This window comes from Mytilus galloprovincialis, chromosome 3 (genome assembly GCF_965363235.1).
Source record: "Mytilus galloprovincialis chromosome 3, xbMytGall1.hap1.1, whole genome shotgun sequence".
Classification (NCBI taxonomy): Eukaryota; Metazoa; Mollusca; class Bivalvia; order Mytilida; family Mytilidae; genus Mytilus; species Mytilus galloprovincialis.
Window position 1 is genome coordinate 63285717 of NC_134840.1, and position 17216 is coordinate 63302932.

Below are 17216 nucleotides of genomic sequence, written 5' to 3' on the forward strand. Positions count from 1 at the left end.
TATAAGACAGCTGTGGCGTTCTATAAAAGATTTACTCGTTCCACTCAAACACTTACTTCTTCGTCTTCTTCTTTTTACAATACAATGCAGTTCTCTACTTGAGTATTATAGTACTTTTGCCCATGCTACACAATATAGGTGTGACAAGAAAGGTACAAGGAACTATTAACAGGTTCAAGTTAAAAACAGTTTATTGTGAAATTATAGGATGCTGCAGCCCGGTATAACCTTCTTGAATGCATCTAATAAGTTACCATCCACCAAAGGCTGTTGGAAGCTTTTCCATATCCGTAGGATGTTTAGAAAGAAGGTGTACCTGTATGTTGAAGTTCTGGGATACAGTGCGAGAAATCTTGTTGTATGTCTTCTTGGTACCAATGATGTAATATGTGTCCCTAGCATTTGTTTTGCCGCGAGGCCATGTACTTTTCATTAAATATTACTGCATATCATTTGGCCCTTTTCTCGGCTAGTAGTTTCCACTAAAGAGCTTTTAGCAATGATGTTACACTGCTTGTTTGTTGGTAGTTATTCATTACCAACCAAGCCTATCTTCTTTGCATAGTTTCTCCTGTATGTTGAGGACGGTGTATGGGTCCTAAACTGAGCATGTGTACGCAAGCAGTAGCCTAACTAGCGTTGTGTAGTATACAGATCTTGTTTTGTTGGAAACAGTGCCGGAGATTTCTATGAACGAAGGCTCTGGTTGATTTTTTTTTAAAACTATGCTCTCAATGTGTGTGTTCGAAAAAACTTGTTTTATGGATAGTTACACCTAGGTATTTTGCCGATTCAACTGTTGGCCCACCGATACCCTAGGACTCTGCTTTGTACAATAGTCTCTCATAAGGAACTTTATCCAATGTCTCAAACAAATTAACCAAGATATGGTTAATTTGTTTACCGAGATCTATATTGTAAGCCAATTCATGTATTGTAAAAGAGGGACCAAAGAAACCAGATACCAGAGGGAGAATCAAACTCATAGATAGAAAATAAACTGACAACGCCATGGCTAGAAATAAAAAAGACATACAAACAAACAATAGTAAAAAAAGACACAACATAGAAGACTAAAGACTAAGAAACACGAACTCAGCCAAAACTGGGGTGGTCTCAGTTGCTCCAGAAGGGTAAGCAGATTCTGCTCCATATGACCCACCGGTCGTTAACAAATCAGTTTGGGCTCAAACTTTAATCAATTACTTTTCAATTTGTCATTTTGACTGTTTTTGTGAAGAGTTTCCAAAAGTCGTAATTTAATTAGTATCGACTGCTAATTAAATTTATACAAATTTTTATCCAGTAAATATAAACACTTTGTATGTCTAATTGCTTTTTTTCCAGATGCTTTTAGCACAACGTATGAAATTTGTTGCAGCTCTTATGTATACATATTCTGAACGGAATCTCTTAAGACCGTTATGGAGAGGTTGGTAAACTTTACAGTATCAAGTCCTTATTGATAATCATTATACATAGATAATAATACATGGCAAAATCCGTATCATATGTCGTATCATCCCGAGACACCAATATCAGCCCAAAGGCCTTTAGGCCCAAGGGATGATATTGGTCGAGGGTGATACGGCATGTGATACGGATTTTGCCATTTTTATACGCTTTATCACATATTTCAACAGGAGAGTTATATTATATGAACTGTTTTCCGATCCATAGCACTGGGTTTATTGTTTTAAAAGCCTTTAAAGAACTGTTCAATTACTTATTCAAAACACCTGGGCTACCTAACAATTTGATCAATTTGCGTGCTGTTGTTTTAAAAATATTTTGTTTATTATTGAATTTTTTGTGTGTTTTGTATTTTTCATAGTTGCATTTAGTGTGCCAAAAAATATGAAAACTTGACGTTCGTGACGTCCCATGTTCATACCAAACAATGACGTCATTCAATAAATTGCTTCACGCCCGAATGACCGTTCTATTGGACCTGTAGTAATAATAATAATAATAATAATAATAATAATAATAATAATAATAATAATAATAATAATAATAATAATAATAATAATAATTATAAAAAAGATATAGTTATCTTGGAATTTATTGCACGCTAAGCTTTTGGTTACTTTCTGTGGGAAATATTACATTGCTATGCAATTATAATAATATTAATAATAATAATAATAATAATAATAATAATAATAATAATAATAATAATAATAATAATAATAATAATAATAAAAAATATATAGTTATGTTGCATGAATATTTGGGAATATTGTCCAAAGTAAAATTTTAAAATGCACGAGCTTGCGAGTATAATATATGATCTACGAGGGACAAAATTACCCAATAGTCACGCAATAAACCGTTTATTGTATTGCAATATAATATTTGAAAGTAAAAATTGGTTTAAACTAAGATTGACGTCGTTAACGGCGTCATGAATTTTGAAGATTCATTGCACTAGTGCAATATTGGAATTTATTGCACGCTAAGCTTTTGGCTACTTTCTGTGTGAAATATTATATTGCTATGCAATTATAATAATAATAATAATAATAATAATAATAATAATAATAATAATAATAATAATAATAATAATAATAATAATAATAATAATGATAACTTTTCAATGTAATACCGTCTCTTATTTCAAATGTGTGTTACTTTTTTTGTCGAATTACAGACACTACAACTCAGATTCCAACAGCATTATTATCAGCGCACAATGGCAACTATTTAAGACTAATGTTCCTAGATAACAAAAATGAAACAGAGTAGGTATACATGTACATATCATATTTTTTTTTAAGACTTTCTTGTAAGCCAATTGTTTGGATATAAAATACTTGATATCATGGTGATCAGAAGATTAAGTTAGAAACTTTATTCCACGTGTACCGATACTATTGGCATCTGAACTCTTTAAAAACGTAATCAATCTCAGGGTAAGAATCTGTCATTATAGTGTTTTACCTCCATTTGTTTATGTTAGTAATTTCTTCGTGGTCTTAATATCACATTTCACAGCCAAATTAACCGAAGCGAGGTCATTTAAAGAAAGAAAACCACGAATCAAATTTCGCGACGACAGTTGCACATTTTAGAAAATTCCACATCAATATAAATTATATACGACTCCATACAATTTTCATTTTCCCTTACAAATGATCACAAATACCGTACAAAACATTTTTATGTCGAAAAGTTTTATTTTTATCTGAACGACTCTGACGAGTCTTATGTATATGAAACGCGCATCCGGCGTACTAAATTATTAGCTTGGTACTATTGATAACTATTTTGAATCATTTCAGTACCAAATTCTAAAAATGTTGAGCTTTGTTGATTCCCTTAAAATTCGATAGTCCACCAACGCCACCGTCGTCGAATAAAATCCTCTCAAAATATTTTAATTACCTTCTATGTTACAATCTAGACAGTTCTACACCTGTCCCTGTAAGTTGTGTATCTTTTATTTGGCGTCGTCAAGCATGGTTGCATTATGTCACATAATAGGAAAACTCAGAAGAAACCAAGAAAATTTGACGTCGCAATAAAATTTCGAATAATTATTTATTGAGAACCGATATTTCAGAAATATTTTAATTACATCAATAAAGAAATGTGCAAAAAGCACAAAAAGAAATCTAATAGAATCAAGGTAAATGAATGCTTACATTTTGTTTGTAATTTGTAATAATAAAAATATATGATTTGACCAATTGTTTGTTATTCTGAACTGTTACTTTTTAAAGAAAAGTTTATAAGTTTTCTAAATTAGAATTATTGGATTAATTTGCACTTTATTTCATAACGGTGAATATCAAAAATTGTCAACATGAGAAGGTAAATTCACACTGGTCGCAGTCCGAAGTGAAATAACTTTTAAGGGTTGACAATTAATCGATTCTTAGGGCCCCAATTGTTGATTATACCGAACTAAGATTGACAGGGTCGTTTGAACGCTATCTTTATACTTAAGGTGGTATGGGAGTCTAAAATAAAAATGATAGAATTTGTTAATACTTTGCCAAAACGTTGTATCTATTGATACATGTTGAAAAATATAATAAAAATGATAGGTCACCGCGCATTTTCTCAAGCTACAGGCCTAGACGGAACAAAATGACACATTTTGTATGGATTATACAGGAAAAAACACCATTTTGTGATTAAAAACTAAACAAAATGATAGAATTGTTATATACTTCAGGAAAAGACAGCTTTCAGACACTGTTTTGAGAATATCAAAAGAAAAGATAGGGTCACCGTACGTTACCTCCCCTTAAAATGCCAATTTTAAAAAAAGATAAAAACAACCAAATGTAATTAACATTTGCAAAACTATCAATATTTATATTCTTATAAATTGGTACTTTTAAATGAAAATGTACATTAAACATCTGCATTCCTGCATCAAATTTTGCTAACTTGATGGAAAATCTGGACCTTTGATTCTCTGTTTTTTGCAATCCAAGATGGAGGAAGACACCCATACCAACTTAAGTATGAATCAAAACCAGCTGAAGATTGAAAATACATTTGTGTGCTAAAATTTCAAGAGTGTACAACAAAAGTAGAATATTTTTTTGTAATATTTTGATTGCCCTGAAAAGGACCGCTTATAAAAATATCTTCCGCTGACACTACTTTCATGTCCAAAGTCTTATTTTCTCGTCTCTCTCTGGGCTTCCAGTGTAAGGTTATCGCTGTAATTTTGTTTTTTCGCCGGTGACACATAGGATTATATATCTTTGTAAATTCTAAAGATTATTCGTCCTTCCTTGAAATTTAATAAAATAAAATCCATGTCACGTGATAACGTATAACTTGATAGAATTGTTTGTAATATATATATATAGATGTATGGTATAATAATAGCTTTTATAAGTAATCATAACACAATTTAATTTTAGTGCTGATGTTCGAATTACTAGTTACGTGTATAATACTATCAAAGTCCACGGCAGCGACAGTATAATGACATACCTCAAACCTGGCTTACTTGCTGTATCATTGATAGCGCTAGCGGTAGTATTTCCCGGTTGTGTTCATTTTGTTAAAGTGAGTTCAATCTTTTTTTTCTCAATATATAAAGTAATATTTGAGGGCTTTTGATGCAGTTTTGATCCCATATTGACAGTTTGCTGACAATTTACATATAGGCTATTTCTTGCCTGATTAAATCAAATATGTAATAAAACATATACCTTCATGGCCTACTTTTTGAGTAAATGTACGATTCTAGATGGAGTGAATCTGATTTGGATACAAAAAAGTCTCAAGGATCTTTTTGAGTGCATTCAATATAAGCCTGTTTAACTTACAAAAGTATTAAAACATTCTACACTTTACCCTTATTCACCATTTCAACCAAAAAAAAAAAAAAAAAAAATTGAAAGAGTTGGCCTTGCTTTGTTTCATGAAAAAAGAATGGCCAAAGTAGATATATAAATTTCATTCTCAATTTTAAACGTATATTGTCCCAGGAAATATCACTCTGATTCCCTAATGCTCTTCAACTTTGTACTTGTTTGGATTTTATAACGTTTTTGATATGAGCGTCACTGATGAATCTCACGTAGACGAAACGCGTGTCTAACCAAACAAAAACACCCAAGATGTTTGGGTTTTTGATTAATAACATTAATTTGACGTTTGAAGTACGTATTTTTCCAACACACTAGCAGCATTCCCATGGGCATGACTTATAACTACGCAAAAGGCACTAAGCTTTATAAATATCAAACTCATCAGTTATATAGGATCAAAACATCAAAAGATAATTCAAACATACAAACATTTTAATTAACACGATACCACATAATGCAGCAATTAAACATATCTTATCAAAAAGATCCATCAAAGAAATAAACACATGTTACATGGTTTTAGTGGTGTAGAAGACGAATGACAGCTGTCAGGGAGGAGACGACAATAGAAATAACACCAAGGAGAACAACAGAACCAACAAATGATGATTTGTCTATTATGCAGCCATGGAAAAGATGTACACTGGCAGCATGTTCAGTTCATGCTGCTAAATTTAAGAAAGGTAAATTTACTGTAACACAAATGTAGTTTCAATTTTTGTAGATTGTTAAGGCTGCTAGGACATAAGCATGGATTCTTAAAAAAGTTTTTAAAAGATGTCACCCGGCCCGACATTTATATGAGAAAGAATAAATTCAACCAGAATAATGTTATGTTAGTTTATTATCATCATAATGATATTTCCAAACAACACACAGGGTACACATGCTAAAATATAACCTGCCACTTAAGAGTACAGTTTTAAGCTCTTGTGATGCGCAGGTTCGAACTAACAGTATCAATGTTTACTACTTAACCCACTCATTAAGCAATGTTCAAAGTCCTTATTGAACAAGATATACAGATTTTTTTCTGTTAAAAACGTATTGCTACAGTATCAAGCACACATATGAGGATAGTAATTTTGCTGTTTGGATCGGAATACCACAGATTCGAAGTAAGATTTAGTTTTCCTTCGAAACGACCAGATGTGGTTGGAATCCTGTATTTACATATATATACAAAACATCGAATGTGTAAATGCTACGTTTCCGAGTGTGTCATGTTAGGCAGGATGGAATAGTTGTGCTGGTATGTCTCGACTAGTTTTATATGTTATTTATAAGTAGTTTCATTCGGCGCTGTGGTTTTAAATTTGATGCCGGATGAAGTATCAACTATTTAGTTTTTAATTTGTTCATTTTATAACATAATCGATCAATGTATGGCAGTTAAGCTCAATTTTCTAGAGACAACAACCCCGACCAGAACAAAGAAAAAAAAACAAAGTCGAAGGCCACCAATGTATCTTCAGCACAGTGAAAATGTTGGCTTCAGCTGACATCTAAAAAGTGTAATAGTTCAGTGAAAATGGACTTCATATATATAAGAAGATTATTTGCTTGGTGGTATTAGCTGAAGATTCAAGTCGGTATAAAGTTTAATAAACGATTTCATAAACGATCCAACAAAAAATAAATAAAGGCACAAGTAGTATACCGCTGTTCAAAATTCATAAATCAATTGAGAAAAAAACAAATCCGGGTTACAAACAAAAATTGAAGGAAACACATCAAATATAAGAGAACTAGAACACAACAGAAACACAACATTAAAATGTAACACACACAGAAACGAACTATACTATAACAATGTCCAATTTCCTGACTTGGTACAGGACATTTTAAGGTAGATCACAAGTAAAACTTTTTGAGACAGAATTTTCTTAAAATTTGCCAAAATAAAGATTTACATTGCTTTTTTTAAAAAATATAAAAAAAAGTATGGGTTAAACTATGAGTCGTTGAAAATTGCTTCAATTTTATATGAAAAAACACATTTTTGTGCATAAAAAAATTCTATAAGATAGAATTTCGAAATAAATTTTGAGAAGATAGGTTTTAATATATATGTTTTAAGAAAATTAAAATATAAACTGATGTCACCGAACTTGCTTTCTTGCTACAAGTAAAAATAAAAAAATTCTCTATTAGTCTATTATATTTTTTTTACTTAAAGAGTTTTCATCCCTTAAATGGCTCATTTGAAAAAAATATTCAAAATAAAAAAAATAATATTTGTTTAATTATTTTGAATAATACAATAAATCATCAAGTTTTATCTGAATAATAAACAGTCTTACCATTAAATTGCAAATCTGTCTCCAAATTTGCAGATTTGGACAAATAACTAGACCGATTTTGTTTTGATATTGTACAATCGAAAATGGCGGTATACTATGATTCTACCTTAGGAAAAAATGGTGGGTTGAACCTGGTTTTGTGGCATGACAAACCCCCCGTTTTTATCGCAATGTTAGATATAACATTTAAATGACAACGTTAGATGACCGGACTATAATACAAATAAATGGGGAAACATGTAGGACAGAGAAACACACGAATAAGATATAACATTTAAATGACAACGCTACATGACCGGACTATGATACAAATAAATGGGGAAACATATAGGACAGATTCACACGAATAAAAGCTAACAAAAGGTACCAGGTTCAAACGATGTTACAATATTGAGTCCGGTGTTTACGGCTCGAGATCCTTTCCAAAAACTGATTCTAAATTATTTTAAGTAGTATAGATAAAACATATCAATAAAAAAATACATTTAACTGCTGATTTAGCAATTATTGTCCCAAGATGATCTGACACTACTGTTTAGATACGATGTTTATTATCGATTTAGTAGAAACATTTATTTTTAACCAAAAGATAAATTTGTTGGAATATTTCATCTTTGTACTTCCTTGGCTCTATAACTATTTTGATCTGAGCGTCACTGATACGTTTTATGAAGACGAAACGCGCGTCTGGCGTATTAACTAAGCCAGGTATCTTTGATAACTATTAAGCATATAAATACAATAATAGATATAATGGTAAAAGTCAGGTAGATGATACTCCAAATAATTAATATAAAGAAGACTATGTGGTATGATTTCCAAGGACACAACTCACCACAAGAGACCAAAATGAATACACGTTTCGTCCGGTCATACTAAACTCAAAAACGAGTAAATAAAACTGCAATTAAAAAAAAGTAAAAGAATAACAATGGATACTTTTGACTTTGAACAGGCGCAAAAATGCAGCGGAGTGAAATATGTTTTGTGAGATCTTAATCCTACCCTATACATCTAGCCAATGTAGAATAAACAAACACACATCAATACGTGCAGTAAAAAGTAGTTTAAAATAAGTCTGAGTCCGATTAGGTAACAAAAGAAACACGACAAAAATGCTACGATGCATACATTTATAAAGGACTACTAGCAGTTACTGACATTCCAGTTGAAGACTTCAATTAAACTAACTCTCAGATAATGTCTTTATCATAGGAAAATCAAGCACCATCCCTCTCGATAGAGATTTAGAATCATACCATAATAAAATATATATGGTTATATTTTTTCTCTGTCGTTTTCTAAACTTCACATGGAATTTTCTAGTGGTAATTGCATAAGAAGGTCTTTATATAGTACTACATATTTTTCTTGTTCACCTCGTATGGGCAGGTTCATTATTGACACTTGGTCACCTCTTGTATACAGCTGAATAACTGGCATTTTCAGAGCCAAGTAATAAGCTCTTTGCATGTTTAATTGTCATTAACTAACATGCATCAAGGCACCAAACAGCTCGTTTTCCTTGTGTTAAAATACATAGGTAACATCGAAAAAAAAGTAAAATCACAAAAATACTGAACTCAGAAGAACATCAATTCGGAAAGTCCCTAATCACATGGCAAAATCAAATCACAAAACACGTAAAAAACGAACGGACAAGATCAGTCATATTCCTGACTTGGTACAGGCATTTTCAAATGTAGAAAATGGTGGATTGAACCTGGTTCTATAGCACTAAACCTCTCACTTGTACGAATGATAGCCTTTAATGTATTATATTGACAAAAATCATGTCCGCAGTGAAGAAGGGTAGTCAGAAATATTGTGAAACTGTAATGGTATTTACCATATGTGGATTCTAAAAACATCTACAGAACTTCTGGATAATGTAAAATCTTGAGCTTTCTCTGACAACAATTCTATTAAAACTTTTGATTTTTCAACCCTGTATATATCACCATTACCCATGTGAAATTGAAAAATCGTGTTAAAGAAATAATAAGCAATGCTTTTCAAGATAACAAATGATTGAATACGCTATAAATGTATATCTTTTGGATACCATACATCATATTTTGTTAATAGTGAAAAAATGATCACACATGCTACACAAAGGAACAAGTATGCTAAAATTTCTTATTGACCACATATTGGTTGAATTGTGAAGTAGAATTTTTCAACATTTTGTCGGCATTCCTATGGGAACAATCTGTGAGTCTCTCCCTGACGAACTCTTTTCATATAAGTTGGAATTTCGTCAGACAATTGTCAAAACAAGAAAATCAAAGAAGCCAATTCTTTAAATTAACTTATCAAAGATACTGATATATTTTTTTTGTGTTTGAGCCAGACATCATACCATAAGACAAAGCCAGACACCCTTTGTAGAGCGTTTCGTCTACAAATGACTCATCAGTGACGTTCGAATCGAATAAAAAGAAAATTAAGGAGGCAAAATAAAGGACGAAGTTGAAGAGCATTGAAAACCAAAAAATTCCCAAAACATTTGCCAAATACAGCTATATAAGGTAATCAATTCATGTGGTAGAAAGCCTTAGAATTTAATAAAATTAAAGTTTTGTAAACAGTAAATTTATAATTATGACCATATCAATGATAAACTTCACATGTTTTCAGATATATTGAAGATTTCCTCTAAATTAACAATCCAAACCTTTATTTAATATATCCCCCAGAAGCAGATATTTCAGAAACAACAGACACAGCGTCCTATGTCTCGTGTTTAGACTGATACATATACCTTGAATTAGATATAAGTTGTCATCTCATTACCAGAATCTATTACAAACGAGACGATAGCAATTTTGTAATTGTATATTTCCCTCACATTTTTTGCATTATATACTTAATTCACCTGCATATGAAACTTAAATTAATGGTTTATTTTAGTATATCTTGGACAAATTAAAACATCAGTGCCATTCATTTATTTTTAAAGGAATTATGCCCCTTGTTTCCACCATGCAATTTATCAAGAAAAAAGGGAACCTATTATTTCATTAATTTGACACTCTGCTTGTTTCTTGTAAGATGCTGCACTCAAGTTTTGAGTTTTAAACACTGATAAACTATTGTCTCTCTAATACATTAATTGATTTATGATGCAAACTTTATTATCGAGTTCCTTTATGTTCTTTTAATGTTTCTTAAAAAAATATTCACAAAAGTATGTTACATCTATCATAGCCATCAAATAATTGCAAGCAGTCAGTTTTTACATCTTTACCTTTACAGATCATCGATACAAAATGTGCTCTATATGTCTAAAGGAGTTTGAAGAGAAAGACAAGTTATGGATTTTACCTTGTGAACATGGTGAGTGTTTTTAAAAACAACGAATTGTTTTGAAATTTTGTAGCAGTATCATAGAAGTATGTATGGATAGAAGAACAAAATAAAATGTCAAACGTAAGTGAAAATATACCCTGGTTATTGTTTCTAAAATATGTTTTTTTTTATTAATACCAGCTGGTGTATTCAGTTCATACAATCTTTTGTGTGGAAATTATTGTAGAAAGTGAACCCATTTTATCTTATGAAAAAACAAAAATCACTTTTAAGGTTAAGTTATATACTGTTAACCATATTTTTTATTTTGGAAAAAACAAAGAATTGTCTACTGCAATAATCGATTATCTTAGCAAAATCTTCCTCAATGCTTTTTACCTTTGCACTGAATCTTGCCTAATAACGATTGGATTTGAGCGTCATTGATAGATCTTTTGTAGACACAACACGCGTTTGGCGTACACTATTACAGGGCTTCCCTGATTACTCTATGAGTTTATTTTTAATCCATAGTACATAGTCAATGTTTTTAAATTCTTCACTGTTCCTTACATTGAAATGTAATCTGTTTCAATATAATTAAATGCCAGTTAGTCTTGCAACTGTTATTTTATTCAAAACTCGAAACAATCAAATCCCTTTTTACATTGCCATTAAAGCAGGAGGTTTGGCATGCCGCAAAACCAGGTTCAACGCACCTTTTTTTTTATTCTTAAAATGCCCTGTACCAAGTCAGGAAAATGGCCATTGTTGTATTATAGTTCGTTTCTGTGTGTGTTACATTTTAATGTTGTGTTTCTGTTGTATCGTAGTTCTCTTATATTTGATACGTGTCCCTTGGTTTTGCATTCAATTGTTGCCCGGATTTGTTTTTCTCTTTCGAATAATGAATTTCGAACAGCGGTATACTACTGTTGCCTTTATTTATATGAAATTGATAAAATAAAAATATATATACATGCATGAGAAACAAATTAATATCGCCTTTACAAAAATGATGCAGAACACCACCATTAAATTTGTGTGGATTTAAATAACGCAGCCATAACAATACAAAAAAATATGTCTGAATGCAAGGCATACATCTGTCCCTTTGTCTTGAACGATGTGGCGTGAGTGCAAAACTATAAAGAGCCACACAAATGACTAGTGCAAAACCATTCAAACAGGAAACCATCGGTCAAATCTATATCAAATACGAGAAACGAGAATTATTTGTGATTTTTAACAGGCGCCAACCTTCACACTATCCTAAAATAATAGTGTAACATCACTGCATAGAAAGAAACACTATAAAATATCTATTGAAACGACGTAACTCAATCAAAAGACATATCAATAAAATTAAGTAATTATACAATAAAAAAATACATTTTATCTATGACACAATGTTAACACAATATTAATAAAAAATGAGTGACATTTAAACCAATATCCGAAAGACAAGTATAACATAAAATAAAACGTCGTTGAATAAAGTAATGTACACAGTTGAATATAATAATTTTGTTGTAAGAGTAAATCTAGTACGGAATTATTTTATTCAAAATAAATAAATTTGGTGTTAGAAGCAACAATTTTTCGTCATACTTATCAAAGGTCTTATATATAAAACATTATGAGACGAGATATAACACAAAAGAAGTGAACATTGAATAACAAAACTGCATTGCAAATTGTATCAACAGGTAACACAAAAGTACGATTTGAAAATACTCGCAGTTCCTAAAAGTCAAAACCAATTAAATTGATGTAAAAAAAATCATGTTTCAAAGATATTAATGGACTATGGAAATTACGATTTGAAGAGAAAAAGATAATACATGGTCAAATAAATAAAGAAAAAAAGCAACGAAAAGACAAAAAATAGTCTACAAAACACTATCCAGAAAGATAAGGTTCGGCTTCACCAATCTCTTCAAAACCAAGATTTTTTCCAGATTGAAAAACTGATATGTTCCACTTAAAAACTCGTTGTGTTGTTCATAACAATTTTAAACGTACGTATAACTTGAATAGGAGTATTGACTATAGGAAAAGCAAGATTTTAAATATCGTATTAGATTGTACTTTCAAATTAAAATCGCTTTAACATAAATTATTAAATTATATCATTTTAGTTATACAAAAATGTCTGGATAGTTAAAGCATATTGTACAATAATATCTTCGCTTATATTTCAGAGTTCCATGTTGCTTGTATAACACCATGGTTGAAAGAAAGAAGAAAACAGAATTGTCCTATTTGCAGACGAATTGTTATTGTTATGCCTGATTAAACACTTTTGCATACTGCTGTTCATCAAAACATTTATACTTTTCCACAATATCTGGTGTATGATAATGAGCATTCCAAATCATAAGCATATTGAAAAGCAAATTTTAAACTTTGAAATACGCATTGATATCATTTCAAATTAATTAATTTAATGTAACCAATCATTCTGTTTGCAACTATTAAGATTTCAAATCTTATTCTTATATCTACATTTTTGCAATTGCAAATTGACCTTTACAACCAGAAAAAACTAGATATCAAATTTCGCTTATCTTTTAAGTGTGGGTTTTCATTAAACAACTTCGAGGACATGCGAATATGATTATTAAAAAAACAAGGCTAGCATTTCCAATATGAACACATGATAACTTAGGTAAGGTTTGAAGTGATATATTAAGTTGTAAAATGTATATGGCATCTTGTAATTTGCAACCATATGGCTCTAAAAAAACTACTCAGGGTAGTAATTAGTTGTAAAATTCATAAAACAGCAAACATTTGATTTTCAAAAATATCACCTATAAGATAATCGTGCAAAGGTTTCTAATGGTTACTAAAAATATTATTTTGAATTGTCACATTAACTCTTCTTTTGAAATCTTTATCGAACATTAAAAACACATTAAATTATTTGTCTTTTAATCAAATATATAATATGCTTTGTAAATTGAAAACAATGTCAATTGTTGACAATTAGTTTGAGATGTCAACCTCTAGTAGAAAATACATAAAAATATTAGGAATAGTTCCAACCAACATCTAATTTGTCCTTCGCTCTTTTACCCACCAGGGCTTAGGAGAAACAAATGCATAGGTTTAGGTTTACGTGTCATTTACCGCATGTTTAGTATAGAGAATACGAAGAAACTTTTCTGTAAGCTTAAGTTGAATATTTTCCCTATATTATTGTCAAAACAAAGACAAAAATAATATTTTTTTTTCTGCAACGTCAACCATTTTTGTTACACATCCTTGAATACTTTGGAGTAAAATACAATAACAATCAAAACCAAGGAGTTATCAAAGACTCACAAAACCAAAGGACATTTACATCAATAGTTATAAATAAGAAATAAGAAACAACACGAACTCCACTTAAAACCGGGAGTGAAATCAGGTGCTCTGGAGTAGACAGAAGTTTTCGATACATAGCCTAGTAAAAATTTAGAACAAATGCTTTGTAAATGGAAAACACCACACAAAGAGGCCATATTTACCAACGTGAAAAAAGGTGTACATGATAAACAGTATATATATATTATTTAAAAAAAAATCGAATATTGCAATTTTTCACAGTTTTCCAAAGATTAAAACAATATACGAATTTCAAATTTAATCAAAGATAAAAAACAATATGCGGATCTAGATCAAGGATAAATATTGAACAGCAGAAACCTGGTTTTAATATAACTTGTGGCCTGTTAAGCTTTTCAACGATGGTGGAAAACAATTTGAAGCTTGATCCATTGTAAATATATCGGTCTTTTTATAAAAACGCATATTGACCCCATAATTGATGTCATTTGATTATTTTTTCATTGAGTTGACGTCTCATTAGTGTACACTCACATCTCCTTCGATTCATTAAAGATGAAAAACAAAGCTATAATATATGTTGCATGTGTATTGAGTGATCATATTAAAGTTTAAGATACAAGATGTGTCACTTGTTGTTATTGGCTTTGAACGAAATGTCAGTAAATTCGAGCACTCTCAGATCTGCAAGTTTGTGTCTTTTGTGTTGTGAAAGATGTATAAATATCCTGGAAAGTCAATAAAAGGTAGGCTCAAGACCGAAAGTCTGGAAATCAAGAAGTACAAAACGCCAGGCAATTAAATGAATCTAACCAGTACAGCTAATGTCACGCGTCCTTAAGGAAGGTTAACAATAGTGTTATATAATAACCAATGCATTGAACACATTTTCGATAAAAGTTAGTTTAATCATTTGTTAATCAATTCATGTCTTAGGACTATATTTGTTAAAGGCAGTAATTTAGTATATGAAAATCGGAATAAAATGGTATCTTTAGCTACTTGAAATGAGCTATTTATTCTTTCAATAAATTAAATCGTACAAACTATCGGTTTTCTGCAATTTTGTTAACGTTTGTTAGGCTAAAAAAATTGTCTAGGAAAAGTTTTTTGAAAGGGGTTCTAACCAACACACACTAAAACATACAAACACAAACTGATACAATAAGTTGAAAATGCCAGACAATTAATGACGACCTCTCAAAAAACTAAATAAAAGTATTTCAGCACTATTTATCATCTAATGCATATACAGAGATCATTGGAAAGAAGGGACATAACGTTTTGATACATTGCACAAACTTCTTACAACAACTTGAGAAAAACAAAAGGAAAAGCAAAAAGAACAACTTTCATTTAGACAATAGCTGTATGTGTATGTACTTTTTTTCCATCGCTTATCATACTTCTTGTTTTTTCCTCTCTTACATGTATTTTTGTCGTGTACAGAGTTTTCATTTCAATAACAGTTGTAAGTTAGGAAGTCAGTAAATAACTTAATTATTTGATATAGTGATATTTGTTTATTAAAATAGATATACATATTTGTACAAAATATAAACTGACATACAACATACATTCGGACCAAAGTACCAATAAGTTACCTATTACTTTCAACTCAATATAAATGTTTCAAATTCACGTGTTCATTGTCTATTTAAATCTAATTTTGAGAGAAACATACTCATGATTTAAGAATTAGCGTTTGTAAATGTTAATATTGTGTTTTTCTAAAGTTTATAAGCAAGTTTAAGAAAATAAACTGTTTTTTTTTTTATTGAAAGGCGACGCTGAAAAGTATTTAGCTCTTTTCTTGCATTTGAACACAGGTGAGTAAATACATATACTATACATAGAAAGTGTTTAGGTACAATCTTGGTATTCACTAATGTTAAAGTTAATTTTGGTTCATATTCGTCGGGAATTTTTGTTGTGACACAATGGAAATATTGCACACTGAAACAGCGCAAGTGAAATGCATCTCGGCGCAAATGCAAAACGCCAGTGTATGTTTGTGCGAGCTTGTCTTAAACGAAACTTTGACATTGTCATAATCTATATACTGTTAATGCAGAAATCTTTTGCGATGTGTAAATGTATGCGGGAATTCGGAATACACATAAATGACAACCCTTTTATAGTTAGTTATTATAGTTGTGTACAGCTCATTATTTATAACCTTATTGTACCAAGTTTACAAGTACTTACCTGTGCTATTTTGACAACATATCCCCTCCTGTTATATCGTATAAAACGGATGAAATATATAACATTTTGTTCTCAGGCTATGAAGAAATATATTTTTTTTCTTAACTTGACTGTTTTTGGATTTGAATGGTTATTATGTACCATTTATGCAATTTCAATTTTGAATTATTTGGTTGTGGTCTGGTATAGTCCGTATGTTACAGGCTGAATATAAAAAAAAGAAGATGTGGAATGACTACCTGTGAGACCACTCTTCACAAGAGACTAAATGACACAGAAATTAACAACTACATGTCACGGCCTTCGACAATGAGCAAAGCCAATACCGTGACCTTTCTTCAAATTCAGGATAAATAATAGAATAAGAGCTGAACTGAATATTCAATTTAAAATTTTGAATTTTATGTACATATATCGTACAAAATGTAAGTGTATTTCTGAATCATATATAATGTATATACTATATATCTAATTAATCGATAGCCAATTATATAATAATTCATATAAGATGAAAAAAGTAATAGTCAATTCATATAGTCTCAGATGACTTGCTAAGGAAGTTACGATAAGTATATTTAATAAACATGCAATGGAGCATGCTATTTTTAAAGGATAGATTTGTTATAAAATTTCTATATAATTGGGTGTGTCAATAACTGTAGTTAGATTAACACTTGGATTGGAATATACGTGATGCTCACAGGTAAGCTTAAATTATGAAATTTGATCAATATCTTCT

General features: G+C 30.7%; 1 protein-coding gene across 1 annotated transcript; it reads left to right on the forward strand.

Annotated features, from left to right (window-relative positions):
* Positions 1-208: 208 nt before the first annotated feature.
* LOC143066749 (E3 ubiquitin-protein ligase RNF167-like) lies at positions 209-14845 on the forward strand. The gene is made up of 7 exons (XM_076239560.1): positions 209-358; positions 1348-1432; positions 2654-2744; positions 4887-5034; positions 5866-6025; positions 10904-10984; positions 13141-14845. Exons 1-7 carry the CDS (start codon positions 209-211, stop codon positions 13233-13235), a joined length of 810 nt encoding a protein of 269 aa, XP_076095675.1. The 3' UTR covers positions 13236-14845.
* The last annotated feature ends 2371 nt before the right edge of the window (positions 14846-17216 follow it).